We start from the raw sequence: 19,080 nt of genomic DNA, 5'->3' as shown, positions 1-19,080 counted from the left end.
TTGTTAAGTGTCTGCCTTCGGCTCAGGTCATGATCCCAGGGTCCTAGGATTGGGCTCCACATCTGGCTTCCTGCTCAGCGGGATGCCTGCTTCTTTTCCATCTCCTACTCCCCCTGCTTGTGTTCCTTCTCTCACTGTGTCTCTCTGTCAAATAAATAAAATCTTAAAAAAAAAGAAAGTGGATGTTGTACTTTGTTAGTGTAATTTTGGACAAGTTACTTAATTTTTCTAGGTTACCCTTTAGTTTTTATATCTACTCTAAAAATGAGATATAATATTATCTACTTCAGGACTTGCTTTAAGGAATGAATTAAATACTATATTTGAAACACTTACTATGGGAGTGGGCACTTACCAAGCACTCATTATTTTTTAATGATGTTAGCCTCCTTTTATGAATACCACATTGATCCTGAGTTCTAGCCTGCATTTCCTTGAACCCCTGTTCTGACATTTGACTTACGTCCTTTCTGTCAGGTTTGCAACTGTGAGATATGATCAAGGAGCCAAGAACATTCGGAACCAGTTCATGCACCTGACAAACTACAGTGTGAATAAGAAGAGTGGAGACTATGTCAGGTACCAGCTCCGTCTGAGCCAATATCCACGTGCGGGTGTGGTGCTCGTGGAACGTCAGCTCACTGTCCTACATTTATCTTCATGGAACCTACGGGAAGCCGTGGTCATCTAACATATTTAGCTCCCGCTTTTCCGTTGCTTGCCCTCCCTGTTAGAGTGTCGCCTTTCTGTACCAAAATATGCCTTCCCACATTTCGTCTTCACTGTCTTTCCTCACTTCACTTAACGGGTGGGAATTTAATAGGCATATGGAACTTTTTAGAAGTCAAGAAATGAGGTTATTTCAGCACTTGGCAAAATGTATCAAAAGCTTTAAAAATATTGGTACCCTTTGACCCAGCATTTCCATTTCTAGGAACTTAAGCTTAAGAAATAACAAGAGATGTGCATACAGTTTCAGAGAGAAGAACGTTCACGACTGTACATTGTCAGGTGGAAAAAAACAGATCGCCTGACACTACTTGCAGTTGAATTTCTTTTCTGAATATATAAGATAACTAAAGCTGTCTATGTTTGCTGAGGGAGAGAAGATGGAAACTAGAAGGATATATACTAAAATGTTAGCAGTGCTTAACTGTGGTGGGCAGGATCATGGGCGGGTGACTTCTGTTTTCTTCACTGTGCTTTTATGTATTTGCTAAATTTTTCTGAAGTAAATACTTGTATGATTGGGGGGGAAAAAGTTAGGAATAAATTAAATGAAGAAAGAAATGAGGCCATCTCAGAAAAAGATTTGGTGGAAGAGAGTGCCAGCCCAGCTGTGTGGAAATATTCCTTCTGCTCTGTTTTCTTTCATCCTGATAATTTTGCCAGAAAGTGGAAAAATAAAAAAGAAACCCAAACAGTTACTTTCTCCTCAGACTAAAAATAAGTGTCTAGAAGGTCCAAGGAAAGAAAGAAAAGAATCTGGAAGTGATGGCATAGTTGCCAGAGCTCTATAGATTTCATGGAATGTCCTGTGACCAGTGTTGGGAATGGCTGAAGATACTGTATCCTTCACTCTGGAAGATGAGCAGACGCGCAGCTGGTGGTTGGTTGGGTGGTGGTAGGGAATAAGGGGGCTGCGAGACATGGTCGCATGTTGCAAGACCCTTCTGGTGGTCATGGCATTGTACTCCGTTTGCTAGTCTGCTGCTCTGGCTGTGGGGTACTTACCGCTTTCTATTTGCCTCAGTGCATTCTCCCTTCAGTGTTGCCTCAGAAAGTACAAAAAAAAAGACCTGTGTCTACCACTAATGAGGAGGGAGCTTGCTTCAGATGCTAATGCGGTTCTGTGCTGGGTTAGCTCATTAAAATGCTACATGCTACATTACCGTAAGCTCACTAGCCCACAGACTCAGTTCTGGTCTGAAAATGGCATTAGAAGTTGTTCTGTGGGCTCATGGGACATTTACCTCAAAGACTAGGTTAGTATCCCTGAACGTTTCACTTTATTAATGTATCCACTCTTCCGTTAACATTCTTCCATACATTTCTTCCACCTTTTCCTGATACGTTACTGTTTGCTTAAAGAGGAATTTGCTGCCTTCTCCCCTACCACCCCGATCAGGGAAGCCATATGCATTTTCATTTCAATGGTAGATACGGCATATATATGACAAAAAGGACCGAGAAAACTTGCTGAGTGGAGGGCAGCAAAGGGAATGTTTTCCTAATGATCAAAAGGACAAGTATTTGTAAAAAATCTGATTTCTACTTATAGGCCTATTTGCGTGTGTGATCTTGATCCATTCCTTTGTTTCAGCTGTGATGATCCAGAGGTGGAGGATTATGGGAACAAATGGAGCATGAGTGCCATGCTTAGGTATCTGAAACAGGAAGGCAGAGATACAACTGGTGAGTACTAGGCCTTTTTCCTTGTTGACCTCTCTCCTCTATCTAGCCTGCCCTGGCCTCTCAGCATGAATCACGCTCTTTTAGTTCTGACCGTGTTGCTGAGACATCTGATGGGGTCATTGGTGGTGGTGTCAAGTTTTCCTGTCCTGTTCAAGATGGAGAACAGGCTTTCCATGAGCCCTGAAATTCCTTTCCTTATTTCTAGTTTGGAAGGCACCCTAAAACCTTAGCCTTTAGTGAATTAATCCTTCTTGAGTGTTGAAGTGCAAACTGAAATACTCCATATTGGCCCGGGGTGCAAATTCGTCCATGTTGATCTCTCTCATTCATGTTGCTGAGTTGGAGAATGAGCAGCGTCAAATATGAGTTCAGGGCTTGGCGTCAAAATGGACACTATTGCTGAGCCTCGAGCAGGGTGGGAAGTGCGCAAAAGGCTAACGCTTAGTCCCCGAAGGAAAGAGTGATAGGAGAAGGCTGAGAAGGGGGGAGTGAGGCTTCTTTTCCATTCCTTGTCTGTCTTTTGTTGTAGCAGACCACTCGAGCACAGTCCCCAGCACCTATTTTCTGGCCTGCGTCAACTTATTCATAGATATTCATAGATAAGATAACTCGCCTTCTCCGGGAGAAGCACAGCCACCACCTAGAGACTTTTTGGAATGAGTACACATGCTTTTATAAATCACATGGTGTTCTGGAATCCAGTCTTTCTACTCCATGCATTATAGTGTTTCTTCCTACTTCTTCTATTGCTATTGCTGCTGCTTTTTCTTTTTCTTTTTCTTCTTCTTCTTCTTTTTTTTTTTTTTTTGTAGCGTTGATGGCCCATGTGGAAGACCTGATTATTAAGACTATCATCTCTGCTGAACTAGCTATTGCTACAGCCTGTAAAACCTTTGTTCCTCACCGCAGCAGTTGTTTTGGTAAGGAGAATCAAGAAGCTTAATATGTTTTATGAAAAGGGGCTTGGGAAGTTGGGACAGGATCCTGGGGTAGACAGGCTTAGTGATTCTGCAGGAGTAAGAGGTGTGTGGTGGACTTTTCTTTCTAGGCTAACATAGCACATGAAGGTCCCACTGAGAGGCCAGTGGTGGAGGTCCCCTGAGGACTCACTAGCTTTCTGTATGGGAAGCAGGGGTTGGAACCAAAGTATGGGTCTCTTTGTCAGAGAGCAATCAGAAAAATCCTGCAATGGGCTGTACAGGAATCCAGCTCTAACAAATATATTCCAGAGCTCTTTGGCAGCCAGACTGGGAACCGTTCCAAGAAGCTCTGGCTGGTACCAGTATGTGCTTTCTCCCAGTTTCCAATGACTCCTCCTTTTTGTTTTAGTCTTCTTTCTAGTGGATCTCTCCCCCTGCTTCCCTTTCTTCTCCTCTTCCTCCTTCCGTCTCCTTTTGTCCCATCCGTGACTCCCCAGTTGCACAGAGAAGGAGTAAGACATATAGTTCACAGCTCCTAGATCAGGAAGCCTGTTGCCTACTGACCCACCGGCTGTGACCAGCTCCAAGGGTGCCTGCGCATGTTTGCTTTCTGTGTGGTTATGAGCTTTTTAGTGATGGCCAGCAGCAGCGTCTATAAAGTCCCACGGGGCTTTTAGCAGGTGGTAGGCTTTGTTAGTAAAACACACCAGGATCATTGCTGGAGGGATATTTAAAGTAGCGCAGTAATGAGGATGTACAGCATGGTTTGCTCGGGAGGCAGGGTAACAGGAAAGTAGAGAACATGGGCGTTAGAGCCTCAGGGAGTTAATTTAAAAGCCGTTTGTTTAAAAGCCATTCCCTTAGTAGTTTTCTCATTTTCAGCACGTTACTCCAGTCCTGTTTCCTCAGCTTTAAAATGGCGGTAATGATGGTACCTACCTCCCAAGGGTACCGTGGAGATGAGATGAGATAAGCAAAGCAACTGGCCCAATGTCTGCTTCTCAATTTGTACTCAATAGAAATCATTTCTTTGTTATTTTTATAACTAGAATTAATAATTCTTGACCTCTTTCATGGATTATCATAATAATCTGTACTTGAGGGACACTAAACAAAGGGAGGTGTTGAGACTCTGAATAGAAGAACATAGATTAACCAGGACCTGAAATCATATAGGAAAAGAAGAGGTTGTGACATCTTTTCTAGATGTAATTATGTTCATATCTTGTAAAACCCTCACATGGCTCCTTAGGCTTAACTAGTAAATAGAAACTTGACATGACTTCAAGGCTTCTAAGGACTTGACCCCAGCTTCATATTCTTGAAATTCTAGAATTTTCTAGAATCTCCTCTTATATCTCATAATCCAACTACACCACTGAGCACTCCATGCCACTGTGCCTTGGTGTAAATTCTGCTATCCTGTCTGCCTGGCACACTTCTGTTCATATTCTAAGACTCATGTTCACTATTGCCTTTTCTAGGAACCCTTGCTTAACAAAGTGCCCTGTTGTGTCTCCTTTCTCACACTGTTTGATCCTTTGTTCTGTTATATTCTTTTCCTATCATATTGTGATGGTTTGTTTACACATGCACTTACTTGGTAGTCTCTGAGCTTATACTCTCAATTCTCAGTAGCCACTGTGTGTCTCCTTCCCCTCTTACCGTCTTTTTGTCAAACAGACCTTTCACTGTCTGCCTAGGCCTGCCAGCTCCTTCCCTTCCCCTGTGTCTTTGCACCTGCTTTATCCTGTGTCTGATAAATTTTTCTCATGTTAACTTTACTTATTGATTACCGACATCTTTTCAAGATGAAGTCAAGTGTCAATTCTTTGGTGAATTTTTCCCTAAATATTCCAGTCACAGTTAGCCCTCCCAGCTCCCAGCTTTCCTTTCATAATCTGTGGTGGTACCTGATTGTCATCTGGTACCCATTTATGTGTCTCACTTCCCTCCTGGACTAGAGGCTCCTTGCAGACAGGAGTGGTATCTCCCTAGTTTCTGTTCCTGTTGTGCACAGTAGCACTGTTTTTGCTTTTAGAGGATGTTCAAGAAGTGTTTGTTGAGAGAATCATTGGTACTTGCTTTTTTGCCCTTTGGTGGCCTGATAGTGGGCTTCTCAGTAGATCTGATTTGGTAAGGGCCTAGAGCTCTTAGTGCTATTCTAAACTGTCTGAGCAAGGGGTGATTGAACATATTTTCAACTTCAGAAACCTCACTAGGTTAAAAAACTTCTTTTCCACATCTACTTGACTCTTATATGAGGGTAAATTTCCTGCTGTAAAAATCTTTGTTGTAGAAATGATCATAAGCTGTTCTGAAGGTTTCTTCTTCTGTTTGTTTTATTACCTGATTGCCTTTTGGGAGCTTGAGAATTTCTGGAACTTAGTGGCAGTAGAGATTCCGATATGAGTAAGTAGTGACTTTCTCTGACTCAGTGAAATACCCCTAAGTCCATTTCATCATCCCTGGGTCCCCTTTCCCCCTCCCTCCTCTTCTTCAGCTTTAATAAAGTGAGTGCATCTGGAGTTTTTTAAGTTGTTGACTGTCTTGGCTTTTGTGGTTCTAATTCCACTTCCTGTCAGCCCTGGGATTTTGTGTGCTTCGTTAACCTCCCCCATCAGATATGATTCTGCATACGTGTGTATATTTGTGTGAGTCTCTCTGGCTCCCACTGACTCCTGTGAACTTCCCCTGGGGTTTAAGTTACAAGGAATAAACTGGGTTTGTTTTTTTTCCTTCTTTCTTTCTTAACTTGTTTTAGAGTAAACAGGAATCGAGAGCTTCCCGGAATAATTTGGCTTACATAGAGCATTGGTGCTTTTAGTGGAAGCCAGTAGTCCAGTGATGGGGTCCACTATATCCTTTCAAGTCGTGGTTTCACACGTACACATTAAGGATCTTGGCCAGGAGCAGTCCATTTCTATCTAAGCATTTCTGTCCTTGTGATTTCTTTCCCACTCTACCACCTGTAATGCCTGACGATTGCTTTTTGGTACTGCCAGTATTCTATTCATCTATTTATCTTTGCATTTAACTTATTTTCAGTCCCTGCTGAAAGGCATAGATTGTAAGTGTTGTTCTTCTCAAGCTGGATTTTACATGGATGATATCTACATACACCTGCATTGTATTATTGGTATTTAAATGTAGACCTAGGAGCCTTCGCAAACAATCTTAAGACTTAGCCGTGTAATGCCTTCTCATAGATTATACATCTGGAAAGGACCCCAGAGAATAATTAGTCCATAAAAAGAAGTTGAGACCTGACAAACTGGAGCCCTTCCTGAGGTCCCAGAGCTCATGAGTAGAAGAGCCCACATGAAGGAGACCCAGCCTGGAGGGCAGGGGCCCACGGGATGGTTGGCTGTCAGGTCACCTTAATCACTGGACTCTTGTCTTACAGACTTTTTGATGCCTCTCCCAATAAAATAGATTTCTGGCACTCTAATTTGTATTGCCTTCAAGGTTGTAAAAATATGGTACCATGTGAAATGTATGTGTAAACAGCAACCCTTTAAGTATGCTTAGGAAATTGGCACTGTGACATAACTGGCAACGAGAAGGGCTTTTTTGACCAGTTGGAGAAAACCAGCCAAGAGCAACAGGATGTTAGCTGTCCTTTACAGATGTTGCTGCTGACAGCAGTTTTATCTCTGTGTGTGAGGGCGGCTAAAGTAACAGGCCAGGAGCCTGGTCCTCTCTGGCCTTGTTTAGGTCAGAGACCAATGACCTCTTTGCTCGGGACGATCCACGCTCAGTACGGCTCTGTCTGTTGAATGAATGCTACTTTGGCCTTCCATTGCTCTTATTCTAGACCATTTCATAGGGTAAGCTGACATTCTCAGAGGGTGGGTGTCCATAAATATTTGTGGAAGACACAAAAGTGGGCAGCATACATTCCCCAATTACGTAAACTGCTTGACCATCACCAATAGAAGTCAGCAAACAGTTCATTTTTCTTTCTTTCTTCTTTTCTGACAGTTCACTTTTCGACAGAGTCTCCTTTCTGCTTTATTCCATGCTCCTCTTCAGGTCGGAAGGGAAGGGAAGTTCACTGTGGAAGGTTTGGGGGAGGAAGTACCTACTGTTGTCAAACACTTTTCATTGGTTTTTCCCTTTAGCCCTCTTTTGAGAGTTTTATTGGTATTTGTTACCCATGGTTTTATAACAAAGACAAGGGATTTGGAAAGGTTAAATAATCTGTTCCTAGGTCATGCAGTTGGCCAAGCCAAGTTTGGGAGCCAGGTCTCTCTGGCTCTTTCTCCACTCACATAAAGACAAGTTCTGATGAGTCTGACCACTTTTGGCACATCCCATATCCTGGATTCTTCTCCTGCCCTCCTGTAACTAGATCTCAGGAAAAAGGATATCACTCTCTCTAGCTGATCAGGCCTGAAAAAGACACTCTTTCGGCTCTCATCAACAGTACCAAGTCCTAGAAACTGCTTTCAAATCTACCTTTACATATGGTAGCCAGATACCATGTTGATGTATTGGACTAGTTAACAAATTGGCTCTGGGCTTTCTCTTTTATTTAGCTCATTTTCCTGTGGGATCTTGATTTGCTTTTTTCCAACTTCTCCTTCTGGACCCCAGATAAAGACTTCCTCCTTAGGTTTTCAACTCAAATCCAAAGCCAAGGTAAAAAGAATTTCTTTATACAATAACATTTGACTGACAGTGCGGACTGGCTAATGTCAGCACTTTCCACTGACTTAGGATCACAGCTGCAGCCGGGGCTTTGTTTCTGGAGAGGGTGAGTGGATTGATTCCACAATTAGTGGTGTGACATGTTTAGTAATCTTTTAGGCGTTGGACGTGTTATTATTTGCCCTATCAAATCTTTTTTCCCTCCCTTCCTAGACCACCCTTTATCAGGTTTTTAAAAAATATGTCAATATGTAAAAATATTAATAAAAATGCCTCTTATTGTCTTTTTGGTTAATAGCTTTATTATGAATATTTCGAGTCTTGTCCTAGGGTTACTTTGGGGGAGTAGCTACATATTACTTGGTCTTTTTCAAAAATCATACAGTATTTTTCACTTAATTGGTTTTCTTTTAGCCTTTTCTTTTCTTTTTCTTTCTTTTAACATTTCTTGATTGCTTTCTCTGTGCTTTTTATGGTGTAGGCTGCTTGTAGTATACAATGAATGAGGCATGGCCCTATCCTCCAGTGGTGTGGAGGAGCAGACATGAAGTGATAAATGACAGTACAGGGAGCAGAGGGACTCAGGCACTCTTGGAATACACCAGAGCTACTGGCTATACCTAAGGGAAGCCGGGGAAAGCCATTTGTAATGGAGGGAATAGGATGTGCCCAGCACAGTGTCCAGACACAGTGTGACATTTTTTAAAGTGGGAAGCTCACTGTGACTAGATAGAGCCTGCGTGGGAAGCGGTGACAGGAGAGGAGATATGGAAGTAGATTGGAGCCTGATTATAGAGGACTGACATGTATAAATTTATCCTATAGATGATAGACAGCCACTGGAGTTTTTTGAGCCAGGAGAGCAGTAAGATTATTATTATTATTTGCTTTCATTTTTATCATGATATGAGCCAAACTGGTAAGACAGAATTACAATAAAGGGAATACTATACAACATGACCAGAAGTAACTAAAATCCTGCAGGAGCCAACCTGACATCAAGTGTCTGTTGTTGGGGCAGTTCACAGTTTGTCTCTATCTGACAGACTGATGTCTTAGAAATTCTCATAGCCATATGGAGCACAGACTGCAGCGGGGAGAGACTAGTCCTAGGGAAATGGATGGGGAGGTAAGAAGTATGTAGTGATAATATAGACTGAGCAATCCCACTTGTAGATTGTTTACCCAAGAAAAGTAATACATGTTCACACAAATACCTGTATGTGAAGGTTTAGAGCAGCTTTATTCATAATCATCAAAAATCAGAAGCAACCCAGCTGTCCATGAACTGTTGAATGGACGAATAGGTTGTGGTATATCCATAACATGGAATAAAAGGAATGGACTACACTGTTGAAACACAGTAACGTCAATAAATCTCAGAAGCACAATGCTGAGTGAAAGGAGCCACTCTCAAAGGCTAATACCATATGATTTCATTTATTTGACTTTCTGGAAAGGTAGAGATCAGATCAATGATTGCTGGTGGGATGGGGAGTGAGAATTGAATCTAAGGGGGCATGAGGAGTGTCTGATAGAATTGTCCTTTATCTTAATTGTGGTGATGGTTAAGTGACCATATACATTAGTGTAAACTCATCAGACTCCAATTGAAAAGGGTTTTGTTGTATGTAAATTATACAATAATTTTATTGTCTCGCTTTAAAACAAGAAACAATAATAGGTGGATGAATCTCAGAAAGGCTAAATGAAAGAGCCAGACTCAAGAGAGTACATACAGGATGCTTCCATTTATAGGGCTTTCTGGAATGGACAAAATGAATCTATGGTGAAAGAAAGAAGAATAGTGATTATCTGGGGGTATGATGAGGGGAAGCAAGGTATTTACCAGGAAGGGGCATGAGGGATCTTTCTGGAATGATGGAAATGTTCTCTATGGGTTGAGATGAATGTGGATTACATGGATGTATCCAATTATCATGCATGATCAAATTGTACACTTAAGATCTGTCCCTTTCATTATATATGAATTCTGTGTCAAAAAGGAATTTATATGATTGGATTAAAGAGAAATAGAGAAGAGATCTGGTAGTGTGTAGGATTTCCGACGTGGTGAAGAGAGTGTTTCTAGCTTTGGCAACTGGCCGATGGGGTTACCATTTTCCAAGGTGAAGAATAATGGGAATCCAAACAGGTTTGGGGGAAAGATAACAAGTTATGTTCTGTTGAGGTTGAGTACTCATGGGATATCCTAGTGAAGTTATCCAGAAGGCGATTGGAGTTAGGGATTTGGTGTCCAGGAGACACTTGACTAAAGATAGAGATTTGAATGTCATCATCATGATATTAATTGCAGCCATGAGAATACACGAGATCACCCAAGAAGAGAAGTAGAATTGAGAAGGAAAGAGCCCTGAGGATGCCACCCTGAGCAAACCTACCAGTGAATAGCTGGGCAGAAGAGAAGGTGTGAAAGGAGGAGGAGAAGCAGAAGAGAGCAGTGGCCTGGAACCAAGGGAGAAGGAAGTTCCAATAAGTAAGGGGTGGTCAACAGTTTCAGATGTTTGGGCTTCGCAGTAAGGTGGTCTTTGGTGATCACAGTGAGAACAGTCACTGACTTAGAGCATGGGAGCAAATCCCAATGGGCTGGGGAATGGAATAGGCTGTAAGAAGGTTAAGGCAGTTAAGGGTAGATCGCTTTTACGGGAAGCTGCATTCAAGAAATAGGGAGAAAAGGGCACCAGTGAGAAGTAGAGGTGGTGCCAGGCTTCCCTCACTTGCTCACGAGAGTATTTTCAAGTTTGTTTTGATTTGGCTGGGGACTGAAGGAAATACATCATGAAAGAAAATTTTCCTAAGGAAACATTGTTGAACAAGGTGGGAGCAACAGTTCTTTGAAAATACTTGCTCTTCTGTTGTGAGAGGACAAGAGAGAGGAACAAAGAAAGTAGCTCTCAGAGCGGGAAAAACCTAGTTTGCCTGCACCCTTTAATGACAAGAACACTGCTATGTCTCATCCCGGATTACCAAGTTTTTGAAATTCTAGACACTGGCAAAACACACAATATTGAAGGTGAAGTTTAATATTAGTGCAACCTCCTTTTTACCTTTTAAAATCTTAAATGTCCATGAAAAAGACCAGTCATAAGTTAAAAGGGTCATTATAAGGACTTTGTAGCCTGTCAAGGGCCCAAATTATTTTTCTTAAGCTGAGTTGATTATTTTAAGAGATAAACCTGATACAAATGCTACTTTTTCATACCATTTCCCATTTCCCACCCCCCAAACCCTGTTCCAGTCCCAGCCTCTAAGGGGAGCTGGGCTTGGCTCTGGGTTATAATGCTGTCCCAAACTTAGCCCACTTTTAGATGGTAGTAGATCTAAGCCTTGTGCGCATACAGGTACAGTCAGAGCCAAAACTGATTTTGAGATTGTTAAGCACTGACGGGTTTCATTCACCTGAGTAAAAATGCACTTGGTACTATAAAGGGCATTTTCTCTCTTTGGGTTATTTTATTTTTTTCTTCCTAGAATGTTAGTTCTCAGACTTTCAACTGAGATACTTGGAATTTGCCTCTTAATTGGGGAAATAGTCCATGTGTTGGCTGTTGAATGCAGGGTGTTTAAATAATGGGGCTCATGGGTTGTTGTTCTGATTTCAGCTTGTCTCCGTTTGTGGTTGGTTCTGCAAGTCTGGTCACTCTGTGCATCAGGCAGTATTCTTACCCTGTTCCTCATACTGTTATTATTAATAATATTACCACTTTATGAAACAGTTGAATCCTGTGTAATCCCGCTTGTGTAATGTTAACATGAGCTTATAGATTTAGCAATTAAGTTTTTCTTTTTAAATGCTTTATTGAGTGCCATATCACAAAAGATTTTTCTTTCAGATTAAAAGGGGAATATTCTAGGATATATTTATAATTAAATATATTTATAATATAATTTATATTTATAATATTTAGGATGACTGAAGATTAGGTAAAATATTTAAGAAGCATGTACTGGCCATAAAAATTATGAATTTGTTACCTACAAGAGATAGGAGCTTTCTATTCTTTACATTTTGAAGTACCAATAATTGGTTCTTGTGTAGTTACATGAAGGAAAATCCTACCTCATACTCTCTTTTGGTTTGAGATTCGTTTTGCAAATTAAATTGAATCCTGAATAAGTACCATGGAAGCAAATTCATTCATGACATCTTTTCCTGTGAGAAAAACTTGAATATGATTGTCTAATTAGTGTTGCATAAATAGGAATTTTGGGTTTAGCATTACTGAGCATGCAGGTACTGAAAGGTGGTGGTTAATAGAGAAAAGTGAAAGGAGAAGAGAAATGATGTCCTCACGTGCCACAGTGAATAAATGGTAGAGTCATGAGAAGGAACCAGGTCTCTAGATTTCCCTTCTAGGATTCTTGGTCCCATATCAGACTTCCTGTTCAAAAGACAGTCTTGGGCACCATCTTTCTAGAAACTTACACTTACTTTTCTGTGTTCTTGAGAGGATTAAGAAATGGGAGAATCCTTCTTGAAGTAAAGACATTTGTTTCAAAATGAGTTTCCGGAAGATCCATGGTTGTGTTCTATAGGTGTGAGCTGTGGCCTGTGACCTCTGGCTGAACTGTAAGGAAGCTCATCTTTTCTCTTGGAAAGAAGATGTAGACAGTTTATTTGAGGGGCATGGAGTGGGAAGTTTGAGAATGCGTGGGACTTCTGAAAGTCAGATGGATTTGATGTGTGTATCCCAAAGAGGACTGTGGAGAGGGTCTCGTTGATGATAAGAGTAAAGGTTGCCGGCTGAGGTTCCAAAATTAGCGTCATATTATCCCTGCATCCTGGGAGAAAAGCCCGCTTATGTTCTTGCTTTACTCTTTACAACAGTTGAGGAATTAGGGAAGAGAATCAGTAAAGAAACCATGAAAAGGAAACCAGAAACCATGGAAATTTGGTCTCTGGCTCCTTCCCTTTTTCAGTGATATTAGTGGTGCAGGATAGCTTATCACAGTCCTGCTCTGTCTGCCACGGGTTCCCTCCTTTCTCTTCTTTCTTTCTATATTGAGCCATTGTACTTTATTTTCTGTCTCCAAAGGGAAATTGAAACCATAGGAAAGGGGAAGAATAAATGTATTTTACAGTGAACTATCTTCTTGACCTAGGCTGCAAAAACAAGATACTAGTTTAGGAAAATGTAGTGGAAGGGCCCAGGGAGATTCCTTCAGGAGATTTTTTTGTTTCGGAATATGGGGGGGGGGGGCAATCCAGAACAAACCCAAAACAGCTTTGAAGCTTTGATGTTGGATGCCTTTGTGGCATTCTCATTCCCAACTTTTTTTTTTTTTTTTTACCCATATGCACAGCAGAATCTTGCCAACTTTTAGAGGTCAGGTCACTTGCTGTGTAGAACTCAGGAATGTCAATAGAGTGGATGATAAAAGCAGTGGAATTTTATAACATTATCTCATGATCTCTAGAACTTGATTAATTTATTTTGATCTGGAAAGATTCTCTGCTTCTACTTCCACTCATTACTTATACTCCCCAAATTTCTAGTCCTCTGGTGGGAGTTGATTGGCTTCAGTCTTTCAAATTTTTGTTCAGTTGTAACATGGAAAATGATCTTGTATGTTATGTTGTATTTCTAGAACTCTATGGCTTTGATGTGCTCATAGATTCTACTCTGAAGCCATGGTTGCTGGAAGTAAATCTCTCCCCTTCTTTGGCCTGGTAAGTAGTCTGTTCCTTCAACTGGAAAAGGACAAACCTTCAATAAATAGCACTAAAAAAACTTTTTTAAAAAAGTCGTTTCTCTTGGCGCTAGATTTTTTTTACCCTAGTTATTAGATAGAAATGACTAGAATTTCTAAATTTAAGGGATTTGTGACATGTGGTTAACCTCCAGAGGGTAACCGTGTATCCCTACCTTACTAGTCAATTTGTGATCTGATAACTGTCTTCTTGAGCATCTAAGGGATGCTTCTTGTGTTCATTTTTATTTCCAGTTCTCTCTCTTTCTGTCTTTTAACTTTGTGGGTGTTCTGCCAAGACTAAAGAAATACATGAGATATTATATTTCCTTTATTGCTAAAGGTTTGTACAGGTTCAAATCCACATATACTGTAAGGTATAGAGCTGGGCCTAGGATAGTATATATAATGTTTGGTCCTTTTACCCTTTCTGTATTCTGGTATGCATCTAAGATTAGAGTCTAAAAACTTCAAACAATCTTAAACTTTTTAAACCATCGTTTAGAAGAAGGAAAGAAACATATTTTTTCAATACCAGAGAAGATTGTGCTTATATCTGCAGCTGTAGCCAGAGTTTCTATTAGCCATACACTTCTCTAAACAGCTAGAGAACCCTAGAGATTTATGCTACAGACCACCCAGCAGCTGCACATTTAAGGATGAAAAATGTTGGCAAAATGCCAAGTCATCAAATAAAGACAGATTAACTACTTCGTGGGGTAGGAGTTCAGCTTCAACCCAGCAGTAAGGTATAGAACTAGATATCACAGAGATGCTTCCGATGTTGGGCTGTTCTTTTGTTAAGTCAGCTCTTAGCATATTGCCCAGCCAGGTGCATCCTCTGATGTTAGAGATCCCCGGAACGATGCACTGGTCCAGCAGCCAAAGTAATCTGGTTCATGGAAGAACACCTCAACACCAAAGCCAACATGGCAGTCACTGGCACAGGGAGCGTCCAGCTTTCAGTTCATGTTTGTGTTTCCATGTGGGTTCCTGCTGCATCATCTGATGATATTTTGGTATAACTTGTATTTTTTTGCCTTCATTCGCAAGCCTAAAAGCTTAAGGGATTGATTTAGAACAGAAAATGAAGCCTTAAAAAATGTACAAAGATGACCAGAGTTTCTTCTCTTGCATGTGAATGTGATTTGACTCTTGTAGCAGTAAAAAATAATTTGAAGGATGGACACATTCATGGAAGACCATATTAAAGGCCTAAACACTGCTAATGATGCAGTGTTCTTGTACATGGTTTGAATTGCACAAGACCTTCTGGAATAAAAAGATTGCATGTCAGGGAATCAACTTTGGTGCTGGACCTGCCCTACAGAGGATGAGTTTAGCAGTGGGCTTTTATTTCAAGTATTTTTGCCCAGATTATTTTTTCTTTTTCCATGGGTTTGGTATGTTTGATGTGTTGCTTCTCATCGACATTTGGAGGCTCTGCTATATTGAGGCCCATTAGGGGTAGCTCTTCTGTTAATTTCTAACATTATCGATTGGCCTTTCTTTCTCTCTTCTATTAGCGATGCACCTCTGGACCTAAAGATTAAAGCCAGTATGATTTCAGATATGTTCACTGTTGTAGGTGAGTAGTGGTGTTTTCCGAAGACTTATATAAAAGCTAACCAGAGCATCCATTTTGTTGGGCTTTCTAGGTGTTGCCAGTTGGCAGTTCCTAAGCCATGCTGAATGTTTTGTACTGAGAAATTATATTTTCAGGCAAGTGTTTATATGTTTTTACTCCCCCTGGCTCCATCCTGTCCTGAGGCTGAACCACAACTAGGGCTGAGAACTAATTCCTGGGGCACAGGAATTACGAGCCGAGGAAGAGCCTTAACCAAAGGTCTGGAGACCGTCTATTTTTTTCCGAGCTGGGAGAGTGTGACTGACTAAAGAAGCTTTGTTACAAAGGAGAGTGGCTCTGTTTCTGCTAGGCGGTCTCTGCTGGTGTCAACATGCCCTCCCCCCAATAGTTATAACTGAAGGAAGTCCAAGGAAGAAATTCCTTTTTTGGCAGATAAGCCAAAAACTTTGAAATGGAGTTGGGCAGTCGGATGGGTTTATTGTGGGTTTGTTGTTGTTTCCTAAGTACTCTACTAAGGCATGACAAAACACATTAGAAATGAACTAGTACTTGGTGGACCAGCAAATGCTGTAAAACTTAGCCACACTAGTCTCCCTGGATGGGAGTCTGCTTCTTTTTAGGAAGCAGGTGAAGTGAGCACACACCTAACTGGTTAAGCTGTAGATAATCTAAGAAGCCCAGTTTGCCAGGAGACCACCTTCAGCTGTTCTAGGAGTAGATCTTTTTTTTTTGTTTTTGTTTTTGTTTTTTTAAGATTTTATTTATTTATTTGACAGAGATCTCAAGTAGGCAGAGAGGCAGGCCGGGGTTGGAGGGGTTGGGGGGGGTTGGGGGGATGGCGGGAAGCAAGATCCCTGCTGAGCAGAGAGCCTGATGCAGGCTGGATCCCAGGACCTTGGGATCATGACCTCAGCTGATGGCAGAGGCTTTAACCCAATGAGCCACCCAGGCACCCCAGGAGTAGATCTTGTAACAGGACAGGACCCCTCACTTGCTCTTGGGTTCTCCTAGTAAAAACAACATTATTTTTCAGTCACCTTCTAGGAGGCCACTTTAAAATAATTTGTTTTTATAAACAACTGTGTATTTTTAAATGGTGATTTACACTTTTTACTCTGAAGTTCATCAAAAATCCACATCTCTTTTTCAATCAGAATCAGCTCCCCAGCAAGGAAGGTTGATTTATCTGCATATTTTCCATTCTCATGCTGTCCAGTTTTGAACTTGAAGTTCAAGTGAAGTGTGTGTCTGAGAGAGCCATGCCTCATCCTTCTGAGGATAGATCTCTAATATTTATGACTATGAAACTGATTTTGTATCTCTAAAGAAAAGGTACAGCTAAACCTGCTAATTTCTTAGAAAATGGTAGGTTTTAATGTTTGCCATTCCCCATTCAGGATTTGTGTGCCAGGATCCTGCCCAGAGGGCATCAACCCGGCCAATTTATCCCACCTTTGAGTCTTCCAGGCGAAACCCTTTCCAGAAACCTCAGGTAAGCAAATTCAGCAGCAGGGAGCCCAAAGAGGCTTATTGGAAAGTGGTAGCTGATGTAAATGAGTGAGCTGAAGCGCTACAGATATGACGTCACCGAGAGCAGGAGAATATGGGGATCATTCCAGACAGGAGGCAGTGACATTCCGCTGTGGCTGGTAGCATATGCTTTCATTGCTTTCAAACCAACTTACTGTCTGCTTTTTGTTTTTCTTTTCTTTTGCCTTTTTTCATTATCTGTCCTTTTTCCTTTTTCTCTTTAAGAATCACCTGCTTTTTTCCCCAAATTGATATGCTCATAAACAAGGCACAGAGAGGGAGCCGACAAATTCCTAGTCGTTACTCTGCTACATTCTTTCTGATCTTCAGACTAGCTTTGTGAAGAAGATGCTCGTTGAAAGAACATCTTCTCTACAGGTGCTCAGTGATCATGAGGTGTTAACTGAGGTTCAGTGAGATCAAGGCCTACAGAATCCTGTGCATGTCTGAAATGTCACTTGATCAAGCGTCGCTCCCATCTTTGTGTCCTCTGCATCTGTGTTCCAGTTAAACCAATCAGCTCATTGTTCTGCCTGCTCGGTCCATCATCTAATCCATCCCTGCCTGTCTAGACCGGGCTAGTTTTACTGTGTTCTTTGCCTTTAACATTTCTTCTTAGCTTAAAGGTCCACCTTCCTCCTCTCTTCCCATCTGGGTTGATGACCTTGCCTGCTCAGAAGTCTCAAGATAATTTTCTGTTAAATCCATCCCATTCCATCAGGATTCCAGTGCGTGGTTTTGGCATTCATTGATTTGTTGCTTTGACATTGTTCCTCTGCTAGACTGTAAGCTCTTTGAAGGCAGAAATAGCTGCTGCTTCCCCCTGCCTCCCCTTTCCCTTTCTTCTCCCATCCATTGATTCCTTCTCCACTTCTCCCTTCTCCTGTCACCACTCATTCTGCATTTTTTCCTTTAGCTTGCTGGTCTCATTTTGAGTATTGCTATTTCTTTCTGCCAAGCTCGTCACTCTTACTTACACAGCTGTATTTCTAAGTTTTCATTAGAATAGCGTCTGCAAGCTCTACTGCCTAAGAGGGGTAGCGTCTGCAAGCTCTACTGCCTAAGAGGGCCAGGGACAGGGAGGGAGGGATGCAGCTGTGCTGAACTGGAGCCTCTGCCCCATATTAAAAAGGGGCAGCTGTTTTGCTGATGTGCTCTAACTGATCATTGCTATGCATGAGTGTGGGACACGTGTTGTCAGAACCTTCCTCCTGTCAAGAGAAAAGAGAAGTCTTATTTTAAAATATTGCAAACTGGTCCAGTTAAAGAAAAAATACTTTGCAGACCAAACGCAACATGTCTTTGAGCTAGATGCACTCTGTGACCACCTGCTCTAGGATCGTCCCCTCTTAGCAATAGAGTTGCGATGTGGGACGGGGTGTACTGGATTTTAAGGGGTATTATTATCTTGGATTAGAAAGAAAACCAGGCAGCAGCATTGTTCTTGATCAGTACATTATCACAGACAAAGGTTTTCTTTAATTTTTTAATAAGAAAAAGTAGAGGATTGCCCTAAGTGTACTAGCAAAACTGAATTTAGGCCATCACATTCCTCTGCAGGTAGTTTCCTGTGGCAGAGCGATAGGATAGTGTGTAAAGGACTGCAAATGTTTCTGTGCAGATTTCACAAGAGTTCCTGCCAAATTTTACTCTAGGGGTTAGCTGTATGTCAATCTTGGATGAATTGACCCCTTTTCTTAGCCTGCCTCTCAGCGTTTATTGGCTGCTCTTTGCAAATCAGAGAGTCCGTCCACCATTTGATTTGCTAACTGGTAGGTCATGGCATGACTTCATCCATAAGGAGCCTATAGGACACTTCTTTTTAAAGGGTTAAAAAACTGTAGATTAGTTCTATGTACTCTGGAACAAATTTACCAGGTGGAATAGTTGGCTTCAGGATGTGATAGCAGGATTTTGCTTTCCTGCTTAGAAGACGAAACTGGGATAAATACACTGTAGGAGAAAATGGTGTGAAGCATAATGATGTTCTGGTCTTACAAGCACAAAGTGTAGGGCTCTTGCTTTTGCTTTTTGCTTGGAGATCATCTTCTCCTTTGTGAGATCATAGACATCATAGAGTTGGAAAACCTCACTATGGTAGGAGAAGATAAGGCTTTATTCCATTTTTCTATCTTTTGTAGCGTCCAGTGTCTGCACAGTGTCAGTCCTCAGATGCCGAACTGGTAAGTTCTGGATCACTTGGAGACTTCATTCAGATTCTTATTTCCAGTCCCCAAATGGAAAGTCTTTTAGCTTTGCTCT

The 19,080-nt window shown here is 41.4% G+C and overlaps 1 protein-coding gene across 21 annotated transcripts in view; it reads left to right on the top strand.

Moving 5' to 3' along the window:
• Nucleotides 1–19,080, top strand: part of TTLL5 (tubulin tyrosine ligase like 5) — a 282,938-nt gene that overhangs the window by 50,568 nt on the left and 213,290 nt on the right. For 19 of the 21 annotated variants that reach the window (XR_009355825.1, XR_009355827.1, XR_009355826.1 and 16 more), the window contains exons 10-16: nucleotides 478–579; nucleotides 2,324–2,415; nucleotides 3,228–3,335; nucleotides 13,599–13,680; nucleotides 15,227–15,288; nucleotides 16,686–16,780; nucleotides 18,960–19,001. Coding sequence is in view for 18 of the 21 variants with exons in the window: in XM_059182748.1 (XP_059038731.1) it covers nucleotides 478–579; nucleotides 2,324–2,415; nucleotides 3,228–3,335; nucleotides 13,599–13,680; nucleotides 15,227–15,288; nucleotides 16,686–16,780; nucleotides 18,960–19,001 (583 nt within the window). In the remaining 3 variants the exon portion in view is untranslated. The remainder of the gene's footprint in view (nucleotides 1–477; nucleotides 580–2,323; nucleotides 2,416–3,227; nucleotides 3,336–13,598; nucleotides 13,681–15,226; nucleotides 15,289–16,685; nucleotides 16,781–18,959; nucleotides 19,002–19,080) is intronic. The other 2 variants (XM_059182754.1, XM_059182751.1) reach the window with 1 other exon arrangement.

The sequence above is a fragment of the Mustela lutreola genome, chromosome 7 (assembly GCF_030435805.1).
Source record: "Mustela lutreola isolate mMusLut2 chromosome 7, mMusLut2.pri, whole genome shotgun sequence".
NCBI classification, from domain to species: domain Eukaryota; kingdom Metazoa; phylum Chordata; class Mammalia; order Carnivora; family Mustelidae; genus Mustela; species Mustela lutreola.
The sequence above is the reverse complement of the archived record's forward strand: the minus strand, read 5'-3'. Positions and strand labels throughout refer to the sequence as shown.